This window comes from Haliotis rufescens, unplaced genomic scaffold, assembly GCF_023055435.1.
Source record: "Haliotis rufescens isolate VD_foot unplaced genomic scaffold, xgHalRufe1.0.p SCAF_109, whole genome shotgun sequence".
In the NCBI taxonomy this organism is placed as follows: Eukaryota; Metazoa; Mollusca; class Gastropoda; order Lepetellida; family Haliotidae; genus Haliotis; species Haliotis rufescens.
In genome coordinates, this window is record NW_025963790.1 from 183,981 (window position 1) to 206,755 (window position 22,775).

Below are 22,775 nucleotides of genomic sequence, written 5' to 3' on the forward strand. Positions count from 1 at the left end.
ATCGCCTCACTCAGCAATAAACCGGCTATATCATAGCGACCTGTAGTAATGTCTTTGTTGTTTAACTCCTCACTCAGCAATATAGTGGCTATATGATAGCGGCCTGTAGGAGTGTGTTTGTTGTTTATCCCCTCACCCAGCAATATACCGGCTATATGATAGCTGCCTGTAGGAGTGTGTTTGTTGTGTATCTCATTACTCGGCAATATACCGGCTATATAATAGCGGCCTGTAGAAGTGAGTTTGTTGTTTATGTCCTTACTCCGCAATATCATAGTGGCCTGTAGGAGTGTGTTTGTTGTTTATCTCCTTACTCGGCAATATCATAGCGGCCAGTACGAGTGTTTTTGTTGTTTATCTCCTTACTCATGAATATACCGGCTTTATGATAGCGGCCTGTAGGAGTGTGCTTGTTGTTTATCTCCTCACCCAGCAATATACCGGCTATATGTTAGCGGACATTAGGAGTGTGTTTGTTGTTTAACTCCTCACTCGGCAATATACTGGCTATATCATAGCGGCCTGTAGGAGTGTGTTTGTTGTTTAACTCCTCACTCAGCAATATACCGGCTATATCATAGTGGCCTGTAGGAATGTGTTTGTTGTTTAACTCCTCACTCAGCAATATACCAGGTATATCATAGCGACCTGTAGGAATGTGTTTGTTGTTTAACTCCTCACTCAGCAATATACCAGGTATATCATAGCGACCTGTAGGAGTGTGTTTGTTGTTTATCTCCTCACTCAGCAATTTGCCGAGTATATAGAAGCGGTCTGTAGGGGTGTGTTTGTTTTTTATCTCCTCACTTCACAATATACTGGCTATATCATAGCGGCCTGTAAGAGTGAGTTTCTTGTTTATCTCCTCACTCAGCAATATGCCGGCTATATCCTAGCGCCCTGTAGGAGTGTGTTGTTGTTTAACTCCTCACTCAGCAATATACTGGCTATATCAAAGCGACCTGTAGGAGTGTGTTTGTTGTTTAACTCCTCACTCAGCAATATACCGGCTATACGATAGCTGCCTGTAGGAGTTTGTTTGTTGTTGATCGCCTCACTCAGCAATATACCAGCTATATGATAGCTGCCTGTAGGAGTGTGTTTGTTGTTGATCGCCTCACTCAGCAATATACCGGCTATATCATAGCGACCTGTAGGAATGTGTTTGTTGTTTAACTCCTCACTCAGCAATATACCAGCTATATCATAGCGGCCTATAGGAGTGTGTTTGTTGTTTAACTCCTCACTCAGCAATATACCGGCTATATGATAGCTGCCTGTAGGAGTGCGTTAGTTGTTGATCGCCTCACTCAGCAATATACCGGCTATATCATAGCGACCTGTAGGAATGTGTTTGTTGTTTAACTCCTCACTCAGCAATATACTGGCTATATGATAGCTGCCTGTAGGGGTGTGTTTGTTGTTGATCGCCTCACTCAGCAATATACCAGCTATATGATAGCTGCCTGTAGGAGTGTGTTTGTTGTTGATCGCCTCACTCAGCAATATACCGGCTATATCATAGCGACCTGTAGGAATGTGTTTGTTGTTTAACTCCTCACTCAGCAATATAGTGGCTATATCATAGCGACCTGTAGGAGTGTGTTTGTTGTTTAACTCCTAACTCAGCAATATACCAGCTATATGATAGCTGCCTGTAGGAGTGTGTTTGTTGTTGATCGCCTCACTCAGCAATAAACCAGCTATATGATAGCTGCCTGTAGGAGTGTGTTTGTTGTTGATCGCCTCACTCAGCAATAAACCGGCTATATCATAGCGACCTGTAGGAAGGTGTTTGTTGTTTAACTCCTCACTCAGCAATATACTGGCTATATCATTGCGGCCTGTAGGAGTGTGTTTGTTGTTTATCCCCTCACCCAGCAATATACCGGCTATATGATAGCGGCCTGTAGGAGTGTGTTTGTTGTTTATCCCCTCACCCAGCAATATACCGGCTATATGATAGGGGCCTGTAGGAGTGTGTTTGCTGTGTATCTCATTACTCGGCAATATACCGGCTATATAATAGCAGCCTGTAGAAGTGAGTTTGTTGTTTATGTCCTTACTCGGCAATATCATAGTGGCCTGTAGGAGTGTGTTTGTTGTTTATCTCCTTACTCGGCAATATCATAGCGGCCAGTACGAGTGTTTTTGTTGTTTATCTCCTTACTCATGAATATACCGGCTTTATGATAGCGGCCTGTAGGAGTGTGCTTGTTGTTTATCTCCTCACCCAGCAATATACCGGCTATATGTTTGCGGACATTAGGAGTGTGTTTGTTGTTTAACTCCTCCCTCGGCAATATACTGGCTATATCATAGCGGCCTGTAGGAGTGTGTTTGTTGTTTAACTCCTCACTCAGCAATATACCGGCTATATCATAGCGACCTGTAGGAATGTGTTTGTTGTTTAACTCCTCACTCAGCAATATACCAGGTATATCATAGCGACCTGTAGGAGTGTGTTTGTTGTTTAACTCCTCACTCGGCAATATACCGGCTATATGATAACGGCCTGTAGGAGTGTGTTTGTAGTTTATCTTCTCACTCATCAAAATACCGGCTATATGATAGCGGCCTGTAGGAGTGTGTTTGTTGTTTATCCGCTCACTCAGGAATATACTGGCTATATCTTAGCGGCCTGTAGGAGTGTGTTTGTTGTTTATCTCCTCACTCAGCAATTTGCCGAGTATATAGAAGCGGTCTGTAGGGGTGTGTTTGTTTTTTATCTCCTCACTTCACAATATACTGGCTATATCATAGCGGCCTGTAGGAGTTAGTTTCTTGTTTATCTCCTCACTCAGCAATATGCCGGCTATATCCTAGCGCCCTGTAGGAGTGTGTTTGTTGCTTATCTCCTCACTCAGGAATATACCGGCTTTATGATAGCTTCCTGTAGGAGTGTGATTGTTGTTTATCTCCTCACTCGGCAATATACCGGCTATATAATAGCGGCCTGTAGAAGTGAGTTTGTTGTTTATGTCCTTACTCGGCAATATCATAGTGGCCTGTAGGAGTGTGTTTGTTGTTTATCTCCTTACTCGGCAATATCATAGCGGCCTGTAGGAGTGTGTTTGTTGTTTATCTCCTTACTCAGGAATATACCGGCTTTATGATAGCGGCCTGTAGGAGTGTGTTTGTTGTTTATCGCCTCACTGAACAATATACCAGCTATATGATAGCGGACATTAGGAGTGTGTTTGTTGTTTAACTCCTCACTCGGCAATATACTGGCTATATCATAGCGGCCTGTAGGAGTGTGTTTGTTGTTTATCTCCTCACTCGGCAATATACCGGCTATATAATAGCGGCCTGTAGAAGTGAGTTTGTTGTTTATGTCCTTACTCGGCAATATCATAGTGGCCTGTAGGAGTGTGTTTGTTGTTTATCGCCTCACTGAACAATATACCAGCTATATGATAGCGGACATTAGGAGTGTGTTTGTTATTTAACTCCTCACTCGGCAATATACTGGCTATATCATAGCGGCCTGTAGGAGTGTGTTTGTTGTTTAACTCCTCACTCAGCAATATACCAGCTATATGATAGCTGCCTGTAGGAGTGTGTTTGTTGTTGATCGCCTCACTCAGCAATATACCGGCTATATCATAGCGACCTGTAGGAATGTGTTTGTTGTTAAACTCCTCACTCAGCAATATACTGGCTATATGATAGCTGCCTGTAGAGGTGTGTTTGTTGTTGATCGCCTCACTCAGCAATATACCGGCTATATCATAGCGACCTGTAGTAATGTGTTTGTTGTTTAACTCCTCACTCAGCAATATACTGGCTATATCATAGCGGCCTGTAGGAGTGTGTTTGTTGTTTAACTCCTCACTCAGCAATATACCAGCTATATGATAGCGGCCTGTAGGAGTGTGTTTGTTGTTGATCGCCTCACTCAGCAATAAACCAGGTATATGATAGCTGCCTGTAGGAGTGTGTTTGTTGTTGATCGCCTCACTCAGCAATATACCGGGTATATCATAGCGACCTGTAGGAATGTGTTTGTTGTTTAACTCCTTACTCAGCAATATACCAGCTATATGATAGCTGCCTGTAGGAGTGTGTTTGTTGTTGATCGCCTCACTCAGCAATAAACCGGCTATATCATAGCGACCTGTAGTAATGTGTTTGTTGTTTAACTCCTCACTCTGCAATATACTGGCTATATCATAGCGGCCTGTAGGAGTGTGTTTGTTGTTTATCCCCTCACCCAGCAATATACCGGCTATATGATAGGGGCCTGTAGGAGTGTGTTTGTTGTGTATCTCATTACTCGGCAATATACCGGCTATATAATAGCGGCCTGTAGAAGTGAGTTTGTTGTTTATGTCCTTACTCCGCAATATCATAGTGGCCTGTAGGAGTGTGTTTGTTGTTTATCTCCTTACTCGGCAATATCATAGCGGCCAGTACGAGTGTTTTTGTTGTTTATCTCCTTACTCATGAATATACCGGCTTTATGATAGCGGCCTGTAGGAGTGTGCTTGTTGTTTATCTCCTCACCCAGCAATATACCGGCTATATGTTAGCGGACATTAGGAGTGTGTTTGTTGTTTAACTCCTCACTCGGCAATATACTGGCTATATCATAGCGGCCTGTAGGAGTGTGTTTGTTGTTTAACTCCTCACTCAGCAATATACCGGCTATATCATAGTGGCCTGTAGGAATGTGTTTGTTGTTTAACTCCTCACTCAGCAATATACCAGGTATATCATAGCGACCTGTAGGAATGTGTTTTTTGTTTAACTCCTCACTCAGCAATATACCAGGTATACCTTAGCGGCCTGTAGGAGTGTGTTTGTTGTTTAACTCCTCACTCAGGAATATACCGGCTATATGATAACGGCCTGTAAGAGTGTGTTTGTAGTTTATCTCCTCACTCATCAAAATACCGGCTATATGATGGCGGCATGTAGGAGTGTGTTTGTTGTTTATCTCCTCACCCAGGAAAATACACGCTTAATGATAGCGGCCTGTAGGAGTGTGTTTGTTCGTTATCTCCTCACTCCGCAAAATACCGGCTATATGATGATGGCCTGTAGGAGTGTGTTTGTTGTTTATCCGCTCACTCAGGCATATACCGGCTATATCTTAGCGGCCTGTAGGAGTGTGTTTGTTGTTTATCTCCTCACTCAGCAATTTGCCGAGTATACAGAAGCGGTCTGTAGGGGTGTGTTTGTTTTTTATCTCCTCACTTCACAATATACTGGCTATATCATAGCGGCCTGTAAGAGTTAGTTTCTTGTTTATCTCCTCACTCAGCAATATGCCGGCTATATCCTAGCGCCCTGTAGGAGTGTGTTTGTTGTTTAACTCCTCACTCAGCAATATACTGGCTATATCAAAGCGACCTGTAGGAGTGTGTTTGTTGTTTAACTCCTCACTCAGCAATATACCGGCTATACGATAGCTGCCTGTAGGAGTTTGTTTGTTGTTGATCGCCTCACTCAGCAATATACCAGCTATATGATAGCTGCCTGTAGGAGTGTGTTTGTTGTTTAACTCCTCACTCAGCAATATACTGGCTATATCAAAGCGACCTGTAGGAGTGTGTTTGTTGTTTAACTCCTAACTCAGCAATATACCGGCTATACGATAGCTGCCTGTAGGAGTTTGTTTGTTGTTGATCGCCTCACTCAGCAATATACCAGCTATATGATAGCTGCCTGTAGGAGTGTGTTTGTTGTTGATCGCCTCACTCAGCAATATACCGGCTATATCATAGCGACCTGTAGGAATGTGTTTGTTGTTTAACTCCTCACTCAGCAATATACTGGCTATATGATAGCTGCCTGTAGGGGTGTGTTTGTTGTTGATCGCCTCACTCAGCAATATACCAGCTATATGATAGCTGCCTGTAGGAGTGTGTTTGTTGTTGATCGCCTCACTCAGCAATATACCGGCTATATCATAGCAACCTGTAGGAATGTGTTTGTTGTTTAACTCCTCACTCAGCAATATAGTGGCTATATCATAGCGACCTGTAGGAGTGTGTTTGTTGTTTAACTCCTAACTCAGCAATATACCAGCTATATGATAGCTGCCTGTAGGAGTGTGTTTGTTGTTGATCGCCTCACTCAGCAATAAACCAGCTATATGATAGCTGCCTGTAGGAGTGTGTTTGTTGTTGATCGCCTCACTCAGCAATAAACCGGCTATATCATAGCGACCTGTAGGAAGGTGTTTGTTGTTTAACTCCTCACTCGGCAATATACTGGCTATATCATTGCGGCCTGTAGGAGTGTGTTTGTTGTTTATCCCCTCACCCAGCAATATACCGGCTATATGATAGCGGCCTGTAGGAGTGTGTTTGTTGTGTATCTCATTACTCGGCAATATACCGGCTATATAATAGCTGCCTGTAGAAGTGAGTTTGTTGTTTATGTCCTTACTCCGCAATATCATAGTGGCCTGTAGGAGTGTGTTTGTTGTTTATCTCCTTACTCGGCAATATCATAGTGGCCAGTACGAGTGTTTTTGTTGCTTATCTCCTTACTCAGGAATATACCGGCTTTATGATAGCGGCCTGTAGGAGTGTGTTTGTTGTTTATCTCCTCACCCAGCAATATACCGGCTATATGTTAGCGGACATTAGGAGTGTGTTTCTTGTTTAACTCCTCACTCGGCAATATACTGGCTATATCATAGCGGCCTGTAGGAGTGTGTTTGTTGTTTAACTCCTCACTCAGCAATATACCGGCTATATCATAGCGACCTGTAGGAATGTGTTTGTTGTTTAACTCCTCACTCAGCAATATACCAGGTATATCATAGCGACCTGTAGGAATGTGTTTGTTGTTTAACTCCTCACTCAGCAATATACCAGGTATACCTTAGCGGCCTGTAGGAGTGTGTTTGTTGTTTAACTCCTCACTCAGGAATATACCGGCTATATGATAACGGCCTGTAGGAGTGTGTTTGTAGTTTATCTCCTCACTCATCAAAATACCGGCTATATGATGGCGGCATGTAGGAGTGTGTTTGTTGTTTATCTCCTCACCCAGGAAAATACACGCTTAATGATAGCGGCCTGTAGGAGTGTGTTTGTTGGTTATCTCCTCACTCCGCAACATACCGGCTATATGATGACGGCTTGTAGGAGTGTGTTTGTTGTTTATCTCCTCACTCAGCAATTTGCCGAGTATATAGAAGCGGTCTGTAGGGGTGTGTTTGTTTTTTATCTCCTCACTTCACAATATACTGGCTATATCATAGCGGCCTGTAGGAGTTAGTTTGTTGTATATCTCCTCACTCAGCAATATGCCGGCTATATCCTAGCGCCCTGTAGGAGTGTGTTTGTTGTTTATCTCCTCACTCAGCAATTTGCCGAGTATATGAAAGCGGTCTGTAGGGGTTTGTTTCTTGTTTATCTCCTCATGTCACAATATACTGGCAATATTATAGCGGCCTTTAAGAGTTAGTTTCTTGTTTATCTCCTCACTCAGCAATATGCCGGCTATATCCTAGCGCCCTGTAGGAGTGTGTTTGTTGTTTAACTCCTCACTCAGCAATATAATGGCTATATCAAAGCGGCCTGTAGGAGTGTGTTTGTTGTTTAACTCCTCACTCAGCAATATACCGGCTATATGATAGCTGCCTGTAGGAGTTTGTTTGTTGTTGATCGCCTCACTCAGCAATATACCAGCTATATGATAGCGGCCTGTAGGAGTGTGTTTGTTGTTGATCGCCTCACTCAGCAATATACCGGCTATATGATAGCGACCTGTAGGAATATGTTTGTTGTTTAACTCCTCACTCAGCAATATACCGGCTATATGATAGCTGCCTGTAGGGGTGTGTTTGTTGTTGATCGCCTCACTCAGCAATATACCGGCTATATCATAGCGACCTGTAGGAATGTGTTTGTTGTTAAACTCCTCACTCAGCAATATAGTGGCTATATCATAGCGGCCTGTAGGAGTGTGTTTGTTGTTTAACTCCTCACTCAGCAATATACCAGCTATATGATAGCTGCCTGTAGGAGTGTGTTTGTTGTTGATCGCCTCACTCAGCAATAAACCAGCTTTATGATAGCTGCCTGTAGGAGTGTGTTTGTTGTTGATCGCCTCACTCAGCAATATATCGCTATATCATAGCGACCTGTAGGAATGTTTTTGTTGTTTAACTCCTTACTCAGCAATATACCAGCTATATGATAGCTGCCTGTAGGAGTGTGTTTGTTGTTGATCGCCTCACTCAGCAATAAACCGGCTATATCATAGCGACCTGTAGGAATGTGTTTGTTGTTTATCCCTTCACCCAGCAATATACCAGCTATATGATAGCGGCCTGTAGGAGTGTGTTTGCTGTGTATCTCATTACTCGGCAATATACCGGCTATATAATAGCGGCCTGTAGAAGTGAGTTTGTTGTTGATGTCCTTACTCGGCAATATCATAGTGGCCTGTAGGAGTGTGATTGTTGTTTATTTCCTTACTCAGCAATATCATAGCGGCCAGTACGAGTGTTTTTGTTGCTTATCTCCTTACTCAGGAATATACCGGCTTTATGATAGCGGCCTGTAGGAGTGTGTTTGTTGTTTATCTCCTCACCCAGCAATATATCGGCTATATGTTAGCGGACATTAGGAGTGTGTTTGTTGTTTAACTCCTCACTCGGCAATATACCGGCTATATCATAGCGACCTGTAGGAATGTGTTTGTTGTTTAACTCCTCACTCAGCAATATACCAGGTATACCTTAGCGGCCTGTAGGAGTGTGTTTGTTGTTTAACTCCTCACTCAGGAATATACCGGCTATATGATATACCTGTAGGAGTGTGTTTGTAGTTTATCTCCTCACTCATCAAAATACCGGCTATATGATAGCGGCATGTAGGAGTGTGTTTGTTGTTTATCTCCTCACCCAGGAAAATACACGCTTAATGATAGCGGCCTGTAGGAGTGTGTTTGTTGGTTATCTCCTCACTCCGCAACATACCGGCTATATGATGACGGCCTGTAGGAGTGTGTTTGTTGTTTATCCGCTCACTCAGGAATATATCGGCTATATCTTAGCGGCCTGTAGGAGTGTGTTTGTTGTTTATCTCCTCACTCAGCAATTTGCCGAGTATATAGAAGCGGTCTGTAGGAGTGTTTTTGTTGTTTATCCGCTCACTCAGGAATATACTGGCTATATCTTAGCGGCCTGTAGGAGTGTGTTTGTTGTTTATCTCCTCACTCAGCAATTTGCCGAGTATATAGAAGCGGTCTGTAGGGGTGTGTTTGTTGTTTATCTCCTCACTTCACAATATACTGGCTATATCATAGCGGCCTGTAGGAGTTAGTTTCTTGTTTATCTCCTCACTCAGCACTATGCCGGCTATATCCTAGCGGCCTGTAGGAGTGTGTTTGTTTTTTACCTCCTCACTCAGCAATATACCGGCTATATATGATAACGTCCTTTAGGAGTGTGTTTGTTGTTTATCGCCTCGCTCAGCAATATACCGGCTATACGAAAGCGGCCAGTAGGAGTGTGTTTGTTGTTTATCTCCTTACTCGGCAATATTCCGGCTATATAATGGCGGCCATTAGGAGTGTGTTTTTTTGTTTATCCCCTCACCCAGCAATATACCAGCTATATGATAGCTGCCTGTAGGAGTGTGTTTGCTGTGTATCTCATTACTCGGCAATATACCGGCTATATAATAGCGGCCTGTAGAAGTGAGTTTGTTGTTTATCTCCTTACTCGGCAATATCATAGTGGCCTGTAGGAGTGTGTTTGTTGTTTATCTCCTTACTCGGCAATATCATAGCGGCCTGTAGGAGTGTGTTTGTTGTTTATCTCCTTACTCAGGAATATACCGGCTTTATGATAGCGGCCTGTAGGAGTGTGTTTGTTGTTTATCTTCTCACCCAGCAATATACCGGCTTTATGATTGCGGCCTGTAGGAGTGTGTTTGTTGTTTATCGCCTCACTGAACAATATACCAGCTATATGATAGCGGACATTAGGAGTGTTTTTGTTGTTTAACTCCTCACTCGGCAATATACTGGCTATATCATAGCGGCCTGTAGGAGTGTGTTTGTTGTTTAACTCTTCACTCAGCAATATACCAGCTATATGATAGCTGCCTGTAGGATTGTGTTTGTTGTTGATCGCCTCACTCAGCAATATACCGGCTATATGATAACGGCCTCTAGGAGTGTGTTTGTTGTTTATCTCATCTCTTAGCAATAAACCGGCTATATGATGGCGGCCTGTAGGAGTGTGTTTGTTGTTTATCGCCTCACCCAGCAATATACCGGCTATATCATAGCGGCCTGTAGGAGTGTGTTTGTTGTTGATCTCCTCACTCACCAATATACCGGCTATATGATGACGGCCTGTAGAAGTGTGTTTGTTGTTGATCTCCTCACTCACCAATATACCGGCTATATGATGACGGCCTGTAGAAGTGTGTGTGTTGTTTTTCTCCTCACTCAGCAATTTGCCGAGTATATGATAGCGGTCTGTAGGAGTGTGTTTGTTGTTTATCGCCTCACTCACCAATATACCGGCTATATGATGGCGGCCTGTAGGAGTGTGTTTGTTGTTTATCTCCTCACTGAACAATATACCGGCTATATCATAGCGGCCTGTAGGAGTGTGTTTGTTGTTTAACTCCTCACTCGGCAATATACTGGCTATATGATGTCGGCCTGTAGAAGTGTGTTTGTTGTTGATCTCCTCACTCACCAATATACCGGCTATATGATAGCGGCCTGTAGGAGTTAGTTTGTTATTTATCTCCTTACTCATCAATATACCGGCTATATGATAGCGGCCTGTAGGAGTGTGTTTGTTGTTTATCTCCTCACTCAGCAATATACCGGCTATATCATAGCGGCCAGTAGGAGTGTATTTGTTGTTTATCTCCTCACTCAGCAATATACCGGCTATATGATAACGGTCTGTAGGAGTGTGTTTGTTGTTTATCTCCTCACTCAGCAATATACCGGCTATATGATAGCGGCCTGTAGGAGTGTGTTTGTTGTTTATCTCCTCACTCAGCAATATGCCGGCTATATGATAGCGGCCTGTAGGAGTGTGTTTGTTGTTTATCTCCTTACCCAACAATATACCGGCTTAATGATAGCGGCCTGTAGGAGTGTGTTTGTTGTTTATCTCCTCACTCCGCAATATACTGGCTATATGATGGCGGCCTGTAGGAGTGTGTTTGTTGTTTATCTCCTCACTCACCAATATACCGGCTATATGATAACGGTCTGTAGGAGTGTGTTTGTTATTTATCTCCTTACTCAGCAATATACCGGCTATATGATAGCGGCCTTTAGGAGTGTGTTTGTTTTTTATCTCCTCACTCAGCAACATACAGGCTATATGTTAGCGGCCTGTAGGAATGTGTTTACTGTTAAACTCCTTACTCAGCAATATACCGGCTATATGATAGCGGCCTGTAGGAGTGTGTTTGTTGTTTATCTCCTCACTCAGCAATATACCGGGTATATGAGAGACACCTGTAGGAGTGTGTTTGCTGTGTAACTCTTCACTCAACAATATACCGGCTATATGATAGCCGCCTCTTCTGAGTACAATCACTGTGTATCTCAAAACAAAACTGACACTAGCTCTGTGTGTCCTGAACTGTTTCGTGATTTGTAGAAATCAGTTACAGAGCTGACTGTTATAGACAGATGTTACGTCAATCATAATATTGGGGATAATATTTCGAGAATACTGCTGACAGAGCGTAATACTCACTCACACACCTCACATGAACCAGGAGCTCCACGCTGGGAACCTGTAGTTGAATGTGTCGTTAAGCAACAAAGAACCTCCTCTCACATGCCTTTGGAGTGCAACATTGTGCTCGCTTGTAAACATATCAAGTGAACCTGAGACCTAATCCTAAAACCATAAAATCAGTCTGAATTACACCCGTTAAGTAGATTCAACAAAACCAGACATCAAGCTCCTTTTGTTGGTTCAGGAAGGAGTCTTTCAATTTTTAAAAGTGTTTGATTCACGAATGGTTTAAGTCACTGTCCTCATCAACGACCACTTTCCTTGGTACACTGGATGACATTAGACTGAAATATTGATGAGTCCAGAAATGTTTCCACAACCACTCTGGTCATGGTTGTCTGATCACTGGCTGCAACTGATCAGTTCACACTCGCGTGTCACTACCTTGCCAAATCTGACAGTTTATACATTGTTGATCATGGTTATTATTATGTGCAGCCTTAATATTATTATGCATTCTTTCCTCGTTCCTCTCTGTGCCGATATTGCGTTCCTCTCTTTAAATGTGGCGTTCCGCTATATGAGAGGCTGTGGCGTTCTTCTCTGTGACAATGTTGCATTCCTCTATGTGACAATGTGGCCTTCCTCTCTGTGACAATGTTGCGTTCCTCTGTGTCAATTTGTCGTTCTTTCTGAGACAATGTGGCCTTCCTCTCTGTGACAATGTGGCCTTCCTCTCTGTGACAATGTGGCCTTCCTCTTTGTGACAATGTGGCCTTCCTCTCTGTGACAATGTGGCCTTCCTCTCTGTGACAATGTGGCCTTCCTCTTTGTGACAATGTGGCCTTCCTCTCTGTGACAATGTGGCCTTCCTCTCTGTGACAATGTGGCCTTCCTCTTTGTGACAATGTGGCCTTCCTCTCTGTGACAATGTGACCTTCCTCTCTGAGACAATGTGACCTTCCTCTCTGTGACAATGTGGCCTTCCTCTCTGTGACAATGTGGCCTTCCTCTCTGTGACAATGCGGCCTTCCTCTCTGTGACAATGTGGCCTTCCTCTCTTTGACAATGTGGCCTTCCTCTCTGTGACAATGTGGCCTTCCTCTCTGTGACAATGTGGCCTTCCTCTTTGTGACAATGTGGCCTTCCTCTCTGTGACAATGTGACCTTCCTCTCTGAGACAATGTGGCCTTCCTCTAAGTGACAATGTGGCCTTCCTCTCTGTGACAATGTGGCCTTCCTCTCTGTGACAATGTGGCCTTCCTCTTTGTGACAATGTGGCCTTCCTCTCTGTGACAATGTGGCCTTCCTCTCTGTGACAATGTGGCCTTCCTCTCTGAGACAATGTGGCCTTCCTCTCTGTGACAATGTGGCCTTCCTCTCTGTGACAATGTGGCCTTCCTCTTTGTGACAATTTGGCCTTCCTCTCTGAGACAATGTGGCCTTCCTCTCTGAGACAATGTGGCCTTCCTCTAAGTGACAATGTGGCCTTCCTCTCTGTGACAATGTGGCCTTCCTCTCTGTGACAATGTGGCCTTCCTCTTTGTGACAATGTGGCCTTCCTCTCTGTGACAATGTGGCCTTCCTCTCTGTGACAATGTGGCCTTCCTCTCTGAGACAATGTGGCCTTCCTCTCTGAGACAATGTGGCCTTCCTCTCTGTGACAATGTGGCCTTCCTCTCTGAGACAATGTGGCCTTTCTCTCTCTGTAAATGTCTCGTTCCTCTTTGTGACAATGTGGCCTTCCTCTATGAGACAATGTGGCCTTCCTCTGTGTGACAATGTGGCCTTCCTCTATGTGACAATGTGGCCTTCCTCTCTGTGACAATGTAGCCTTCCTCTATCTGACAGTGTGGCCTTCCTCTCTCTGACAATGTGGCCTTCCTCTCTCTGACAATGTGGCCTTCCTCTCTCTGTAAATGTATCGTTCCTCTCTCTGTAAATGTATCTGACAATGTGGCCTTCCTCTCTGTGACAATGTGACGTTCATCTCACTGTAAAAGTGGAGGTTTTTTTTCTCTTCAATGTGTCATTCATCTCTGTGATAATGTTAACAAACAAGAGTAACAGAATGTGCAAAAGGTGTTTTTGGTTTAGAAAATTATATAAGTTTCAATGCTCCTGTAACTAACTACAGAAACATGTCAGTGGTCGTTAGTCTTGTGAACAAGCATAGTCTTCTCGTAAACATAACACGTCAATAAAGGAAAATACCAAGTCCTGATCACCCGCTGGTAAATATAACACGTCAGTACAGACAAATACCCGGTCCTGATTATCCACTGGTAAATATAACACGTCAATGCAGAGGAAAAACCAGTCCTGATCATCCGCTTCAAATATAGCTCGTCAATACAGGGGAATAACCAGTCCTGAACTTCCGCTTCAAATATAACACGTCAATACAGGGGAATAATCAGTCCTGAACTTCCGCTTCAAATATAGCTCGTCAATACAGGGGAATAACCGATCTTGATCATCCGCTGTTAAATAATAACACGTCACTGCAGGAGAATACTCAGTCTTGATCATCCACTGGTAAATATAACACGTCAAAGCAGGAGAATAACCAGTCTTGAACATCTGACCTTGACGCTCTTCGCCAGTTCGCAACACAAGAAAGTGATATAACAGCTGATACAAAATGACTTTCGATATGGCTGTGCGTGGTCATTGTTTTCACTGCCATCATGAATCTGGAACCAGAACTTAATCACGATGGTTATTTTAAGGCTGCCTTGATGTTTACGAAAGTTTATGAATGGATCAACTTGACAGGTAAACCCAATAAGTTAATGGTGGATTGGGTTGCTAATGGTGTTCCTCTTCCAAACCGTTGTTTTGCCGAAACAGATGTGTTGCTTATTGGCACCTAAATACAGCTGTTAAAACAAGGTACTATCGAACCTGTCCTTTGTAAACCAGGGTCTGTGTCACCTTTGTGTTCTGAGCCACAAGCTCGATATTCAGCTACATGTACGTTATCTATGGGTTTGGGACAACATTGTCGCTGACAAAAAAAATATTTACAAGTTGGTTCAGAAAATATCAAGATCTGTTGATCACGTCGCCATTACGACTTACAAGAAAGTGTATTCCATATTTAGGTACTGGACCGGAGACCGGTCAGACCGGGTTGCTGCACACTAACCTTACTGTCGGGAAAATTCTACACTCGGCACCTACAATAAGCGGTTATAGCAACCTGAGCGATTTTGTTGTGAACGAAACGTCTGTTTTCCGCCCACCAGTCCACAGCCGATTGGAGAGTGTCTTTGTCAAGTAGCAGAATCCTCAACTAAGCTTGAATCTGTGATGAAGAACACTTCTGCTCTGCGATTACTTAGCTTTATTCTGCATTGGGCGACATAAATCATATGTCATGTGAAGTCCTAGTTCAGCTAAAATCTGCACTTGTGAAATCCGGGACATCTGCACAATGAAGAAATTACAGGCTATGTCTTGATTTGTTAACCAAGTTACCAAGTAATACTAGTCTTGATACAGAGCTTTTGAGACTTAAGCGTAGTGCACTATTGGACTTTAGCCCCTCTGATATAGCCCCTAATTGCATGTGCAACATTGTTCTGTTCCAGGAAGTTTCACTAAGTTTCACTACAAATTCTATTATGTGAGTTTTGAAAGTTACTTTCGCTTTAATGTGATGTCAAAAAGAAAATGCACTTCTTAAAATGTTAGCGTTTAGGCGTGAATTCTGATATGACAACGCTTCACGGTGTCATGAGACATTCAGCAATATTACAGCTGTAAAGGCGGTCTGTAAAAAATCGAGTTTGGACCAGACAACCCAGTGATTGACATCATGAGCAACGACCCACGCAATTGGGATACGATGAGTGGAAATTAACTAAATCAACGAGCCTGACCACCCCTGACCGTTACTCGCCTCTTACGACAAGCACAGTAGCCTTTTATGGCAAGCATGGATTGCTGAAGACCTATTCCAACCCTGATCTTCACGTGTTGGTGTCATTAGTACATGTTTATTCTCTAACTCAAAAGTTTCGACTAGTCATGGACAGTGTGTATTAGTATTTGTTTGTTGTTTAACGCTGCACTCAGCAATGTTCCAGCTTCATGACGGCGGTCTGTAAATAATCGACCGTGAACCAGACATCATGAGCACCGATCGACGAAACTGGGTTACGGTGACATGCACCAATCAAATCCAGTTTAAATTATAGACGCCTCTTACCACAAGCATGGGTTGTTGAAGACCAATTCTAACACGGATCTTCACAAGAGACACGAGCTGTTAGCGCTTTCATATAATAGACAACAGATGAAACCTAGACATTATTTAAGCCTCACATTTGGCTTCCCTACTGTCACCACACCAATATCTACGACTCTGTTTCCAGTGTTTGAGGTATTCCTTTGTATGGTGAGTGTGTGGCTAAATATGTACATGCTATGACACACCATACAAATGAAATATAAAAGAAATATCACACGTATGTATATCTTTATTCAAGACAAGAAGTTACACGATTAATCGAGCACTTGTGTTTACCCTCAGAATCCAGTTCAGCATCAATCAAGTATGAAAACAACGCACGTCGTAATCCCATCAATCTGATACAAAGACTTCTGAGGATACCTCACACATCCTTTAGCACTGTCCTGTGTAATACTCAAGGTTTTGGATTCGGGTGATGTCAGATTCAAAGTTCCCAGGTGCATGCAGAAATTCTTCTATTGCTTCAACGCCAGAAGGTTTAACTGGGGCAAAGTATATGAGCTGAATTGAATAATGGTCAAGAATTAATTTTCAAAAACAACAACATTTAACTTCAAGTAAAGACTGTTATATTCAAGTATTGAGTTTTGAGTGAGTGATTTTGATTGTACGCCGCTTTTGGCAATATTCTAGCAGTATCACGGCAGGGAACACCAGAAATGGGCTTCACATATTGTACCCATGTCTGGAATCGAACCCGGGTGTTCGGTGTGACGAGCAAACGCTTTAATCACTAGCCCCTTTCAAGTATTGAAGTCTCACATCCGTCCTTGATATAAAACAATCAGGACGACACATCGTCAATTCGTCCCTAAAACACAACTGAATGCTCCCTTCAAATATGTAATTAGGCGCAAATGTGGGAACAGTCTATTTTTCTTTGTTGTGTAAAGCTATTATTACAGTTGTATTTATAAAGTATAAGCTTTGTACATTAAAGTGGAAGAAGAGGTTTGTACATAGTAAGTAATACAATAGCGCAACGAACGGCATGATGAGGTTTACCTGGACAGGGAAGTCTGCTAGAGTTCTGAAACACGCGCCCTTCTGACCGGATTTGAGAATGTCTATATCCCTCTCGAATGTCCATTTTATCTTGTTGTTGTACTCAAGTGTGGATAAATCTGAAAAGTTGATAATCAATACAATATACATCAGTTGATGGTTCAATGATCTCGAACAAAATAACAGTATTGAATTTGATGGGATCGTCAGTGCAGCAAACAAGGAGTTGAGATCCTGAAGTGTCACAGGTAACAGCTGTCATGATCTGATGCACATTTATGTAATGTCCCTTCAGTTTATTGATTCTTTTGGCTCGGTTTGTGTGTGTGAGACTTATACAAATTAATTTTACACCCTTTAGAGAAAAAGACAGACACACCTTTCACAGGAAATGTCTTCGTGTCAATGATGAGGTCCTCGTCCCCGAAAGTTGTTTCCCACATGTCCTTGGGGATGTTGACGCCAAGCTCCTGAGCGTAGTCACTACAGTGGTAGAGTGCCTCCACACTGAACACATATCCCTGGCTTGATAGATAGCCTGTCAACTGGGGCCAACTGCAGGCTTCCTCAACATCAAGAACTGAAATGGGTTTTTTTTAAATGCAAGCTATTCTATGAAAGCCACATCAGCAAAAACTGCATGTAGAACTCGTATAAACAAACTCCACCATGCCCCCCCCCCCCCTCCCCCCCCCCCCCCCCCCCCACACACACACACTAAACCAGCGTTAGCAGTTAGCATCGTGCCCTTACTGATAATCGATATGTCAGATATACATCAATACTAGTATATGCATAACAACAGGTGTTCGTCGTTCATGGCATAACATTAAAACTCTCTTATATCGTCCACCTTAAAACCTCTCCAATACCTTTTGAAGTAAAATATATAACAGTGATGTCTGAAATTAACATTTCTTTGAAACTATTTAAAGCCAACTATAAATTTCTGAATTACGAATTTTGTGAGGTCCCTTTCAGCATCACTATCATCTAACCCCCCCAAAATGTCATAAAATGCCTCTGGAACAATGGTCCCACGTGCAAACCATAGAAAACTGAGTGTTTGTCAGCTGACTTACCAAGAACTACCTTTGGGTTCCCGAGCTCCTGTCAAACCAATAATAATATTTATTCAGTCTGATATTGAACGAATAATGAATATAATAACATCCCGATATACTAGTTTTCTTAATCAGAAATAAATGGGTAAATAAAAGCGACAACAAAAAATATCTGCTAATAGAAACAACAAAAATCCTCCTTTTCATGTCAGAATAATGGTAAAATAATGTGGATGTTAGCATATAGATAGCAGACTCATATTACCAAGAAGTCATGGTACTGTATTTCAGCCATACATAAATACTCTGTCGTTATGTCGAGGTATTCTTTTCAAATTGTATAAATGAATCTTGCAGGACAAAAGCGACAAAAATCCTTTTCATATTAATAAGAAATCTCTGCCAAAAACAGAGTCGATGGTACTACAAACCTTAAAGGAAAATAGAACATTGACGTTGGTTATACCTTTCACTGTCTCCTTAATAGACAGTATGTCCGCCGACTCGTCCCTCCCCTTCATTGGGGGCAAGGAGATGTCCACCCTGTACAGCAGAGCGTCTTTATCGCACTTTGTGCCGAGAACCGACAGGGTGATGAGACCAAAGACGAACAAGAGCATCGTGGTAAAATCGGCACTTCACAAAGAGAAATGGAGGATTCTGATTCTTGATTCTGCAATAAAGAATGTGTTGTAAAGCATCAAAGAAAGGAAATGCATGGACTTCGCAGATTGTTTATAGTGAGCAACCACATTTATACAAATTGCAACGACTCACAACAGTGATAATCTTAAACTCTTTTTGAAATGACATGGCTTAGAAATGGTTAAACAATTTAGTCCATGATACATACTTATCAGTCAAATATAAGTTAACAAACAAACATGCAAACAGATAACAAAAGATGACCCTGGGTCTGGGCGTCTGATGGATGCCACGTCTGAGTCTCAAGTGGTGGTTCACTCCTGCAGGGTTATAGCTGACCGACGCGTTTCAGTTCATTATATCTCTCACACTATTGGGATCTGTTTCGGGTCATTTCAGTCCAAGATGGGTACCAAGAGGGTTCCCAGAATGTCGACAGGAGCTCAGAAGTTGTCCAGACTCTACATATTCAGGGACCGTTTGACCATTTATTGGCAGAATCCAATCTCTTGAAGCGAATTGTGACCAAAAATGGGACCTAAGTCCAAAACTTTGATAAAGTCCACATTTCAGATCAGACAGTGGCCAAAGAGGTACACACGGTGTCGTCATTTGGCAAAGTCATGACTTTTGTTTTCTGGGTCAGTGAATGGTATTATCTTCACGATTATATGTGAAGGGGTCAATGGACATCACTATGCCACAGAACTACGTTGGGATAGAAGTTGAGGAAAGCTCCTTTCAGGCATACGACTGCCTCGGTAGAATGTGCCTGTACACACTCCATGCATTGCAATGGCTGCAGCTGCAGAGTGGCATTATCTGCTTGACAGAGTCATAACCAGCAATGACGAAGCAATTGTAATCATCGCTGCAGTTGAGACAAAGAGATGAAGATATTTACTGCATAACAAAGCTGGAACATCGCTGGACTAATTGTATTGAAGCAAATAATAATGTGAGTGTAATTTCGATTCTTAACGCAATAGAGCATATGAACAAATATAAATCACTCCAGTTATTACAAAGTTCATATTCGTCCAATGTTACCACATCTGGTTTTGTAAAATGATTATTTATTAAGACTTGGAGGTTTGCGTTTAACAGTATTAACCTGTGTGTTACATTACAAGGGCGAATTGAAATAGCATGGGGTAGATTTGAATGGTTGCTTTGGGACCGACCAATTGCTATTCTGGAGAGGGGTGGGGATGTGGGATTGGGGTGTGGTGTTGGGGATGCTGAGATAACATATGTTCAGCTTCAGCATCACCTTCAGCTTCAAAACCAGCTTTTAAAACGGTGAGCCTGAATTTCAAAGTCAATTTATTCTTTTCGATAAAATTTCAGCACTATATTTCTTCTCTTCGTAAAGAACTCAGGACATCTCCACAAGACGTCGCATGAGGTGATGAACACGTCTGATTTCTGTATTTCGAAAACGCATGTAATCGAAGAGTTCCGACTGCATAAGGTGTAAAGCCATGCTATGATGTCATAACACTCTGAAGCGTACATCATTTCAATCAAAATAATTTTAGAAATCGATAATATGTTGCATTCCATTCAAATTACACCATATATATATTTGACCATTTGTCTAAATCGGCACAGAACAGTGTAGTGAAAACAAAGTCTATGGATATCAATGCTACCATTTCAATAAAATGTTACCTAAGTTATAAGCATCTGGCATTCAGAGATAATTTAACCAAACATGAAAGTTCAATGACGCCGATTGGGTTATTTATCATACATATTCGATATTAGAATGCAAGTATGTTCAAGTATGTACAGTGGTAATTACCTTATCCTGCGTGGCTCTGTCGGAAGGTGTTGGCCGATGGGCTGAAGGCGAGATGCTTATATACTCCGCTCCTTCATGTAAATGTGTAATCAAATATACACTACGTTAAAGATGCAATGAGATGGAAAATGATGTTTATTGGAATGTTTCGCTTTCCTGGACAGGGAGGTAAATGTTTCCAAGACCTACATTCAGGTCCGTTGGTCACAGCACCCATAAAACTGTAGGACATCATCGCAACATATGTGTTTCAGGTGTTTGCAGGTTTTTAAAATGAAATAACACTCCGATGCTAGAACGGTTTAAAGAGGACCTGTTTTAGGTAGAAAGAAGTTAGTTTGTGCAGATATTTGTGACATCACATTCCTATTTAGAACTGTAACTATTTGAGTGTCGGGCCACATACTACACAAATATATGAGGAAAGAATTGTTTAAATGTTGGATATGTCACTGCTCTACATAAACTGAAAAGTATGAAATTGTAAGGATTGCACATTGACGGTTTCGAGTCCTGAGTAGCAATCAGAAAGCCTTCTGTTTCACTTTTCAAGCCAGACGACGTCATCCAAGCGAAGGACTCTTGAGGGTTGCCGATCATTTCAACACACTGCACATAACTTGATGCAGTAGTCGTTCAGATAGCTTGTCCTTGAAGAACTGAGTCTGGGCCGATTTGGTATGGCACTTCCCTTGGTTGACACTCATTTCTGTAGCGTCCAGCAGTACAGAACCATCAACAATATCAACACTGAGAGTATGTCCTACACCCTTGGTTGACACTCATTTCTGCAGCGTCCAGCAGTACAGAACCATCAACAACATCAACACTGAGAGTATGTTCTACACCCTTGGTTGACACTCATTTCTGCAGCGTCCAGCAGTATAGAACCATCAACAAAGTCAACACTGATATTATGTCCTACACCCCTGGTTCGTTCAAGTAAACTGTGGAATGCTTTGTTTTCATCATGAGTCATCTACATGCTTCACAAGAGGATCACCAGACAAATGAATGTGTGCAAAAGCCCCAACGACGTCCTCCCATAATGATTGGTAAATATAAGCGATTGAGGGAATAGCGAGGGTGGTGGGATCTATTGTCTGACGCGATTCTTCGTGGGAGGGTGTCAATATCCTGAATTTCTTGTTTCGTCAAACCAACAACACCAAAAGAATATGAAAGGACGGGTACGACATAAGCATTTGTGGCTTTTACTTAATTGCGGGCGTTCAGCTCTGAACTCCAAATATTCTTAAGTCTACATTTGTATTCTGCCCGAAGTTTGTCCTTGATATGGGCATACTGGAGTTCGTCCCTAACCTGCATACACAAGTATGTATAGGCCTGACCTTCCACGAGATGGTCAATAACTCCACGCCCAAGTAAACTGACTGATTCTCCGTCTTCTACCTTGCCACATTTCATATGACGAATATTACATTTGTCGTGTCTAAAGGACATGCCAATATCTTTAGAAAAGGACTCGACAAGGACAATTACCTCTGAGTCAAAACCACAAGCATGGAGAAGACGGTAACATATATAAAATCGACCCACTCTATCATCTGTTCCACAAACACAGAAACACTGCTTTAACCCTCGTAATTTAAGTGTATTGTGGCTCAATTACATCCATTCAGTGCGATCAAGTGTTTCTAATCATTGCAGCAGAGCTACAGTGCAGACATAATACCTGTTAATATTAAACGTCATAGCCAGAGAATACCTACCATTCCATGGAGCGAAAAAAGGCAAAATAGCGAATGAAATTCGTGAGACGTGAAAAATATGTGCGACTTACCGAATGAAACTAGAGTAACAGATGGATCTTGAAATGCATATAAATATATACCAAATCTTTTTTTTATTTTATGTATGGCATTATGTCGGCACTTGTAGATGTCTGTCGATGTACGTAGATTTGTATTGTTATATTTTATAGTTGTGATCACATTATTCATATGTTCTTGACACTACATTAACTTTGATCGAGAGGATAATCTCGGCGAAACTAAAGTTTGCAGCATACCTACCTACTGATGCAAGTACCAATACTGTCATAAATCCTAATATGTAACCCAACAGATGAAACACATTGTACTTTGTATGTGGTACCTTCAGAATCAGGAATGAAAATATGAATATTTATCTTACAAAAAGGTGAAAACAAGCATGAAAACAAATCTAGTAGTACGTTTGTTGACACAATGATTGTAGTAAACATTAAACTGTTGACATTGCAATACCTGCTGTGGTAAAGTTATTAAAATTTCTTCGTAATAAATATTTTCTAAG

General features: G+C 42.1%; 1 protein-coding gene across 1 annotated transcript; it reads right to left on the reverse strand.

The window, feature by feature from the left end:
• Positions 1 to 16,164: 16,164 nt before the first annotated feature.
• Positions 16,165 to 20,504, reverse strand: LOC124114898. The gene is made up of 6 exons (XM_046475694.2): positions 20,478 to 20,504; positions 18,457 to 18,698; positions 18,044 to 18,071; positions 17,341 to 17,541; positions 16,962 to 17,080; positions 16,165 to 16,457 (listed from the first exon to the last, which is right to left on the reverse strand). The coding sequence occupies exons 2-6, from the start codon at positions 18,643 to 18,645 to the stop codon at positions 16,329 to 16,331; spliced, it is 666 nt and encodes a 221-aa protein (XP_046331650.2). The 5' UTR covers positions 18,646 to 18,698; positions 20,478 to 20,504; the 3' UTR covers positions 16,165 to 16,328.
• Between the last annotated feature and the right edge of the window lie 2,271 nt (positions 20,505 to 22,775).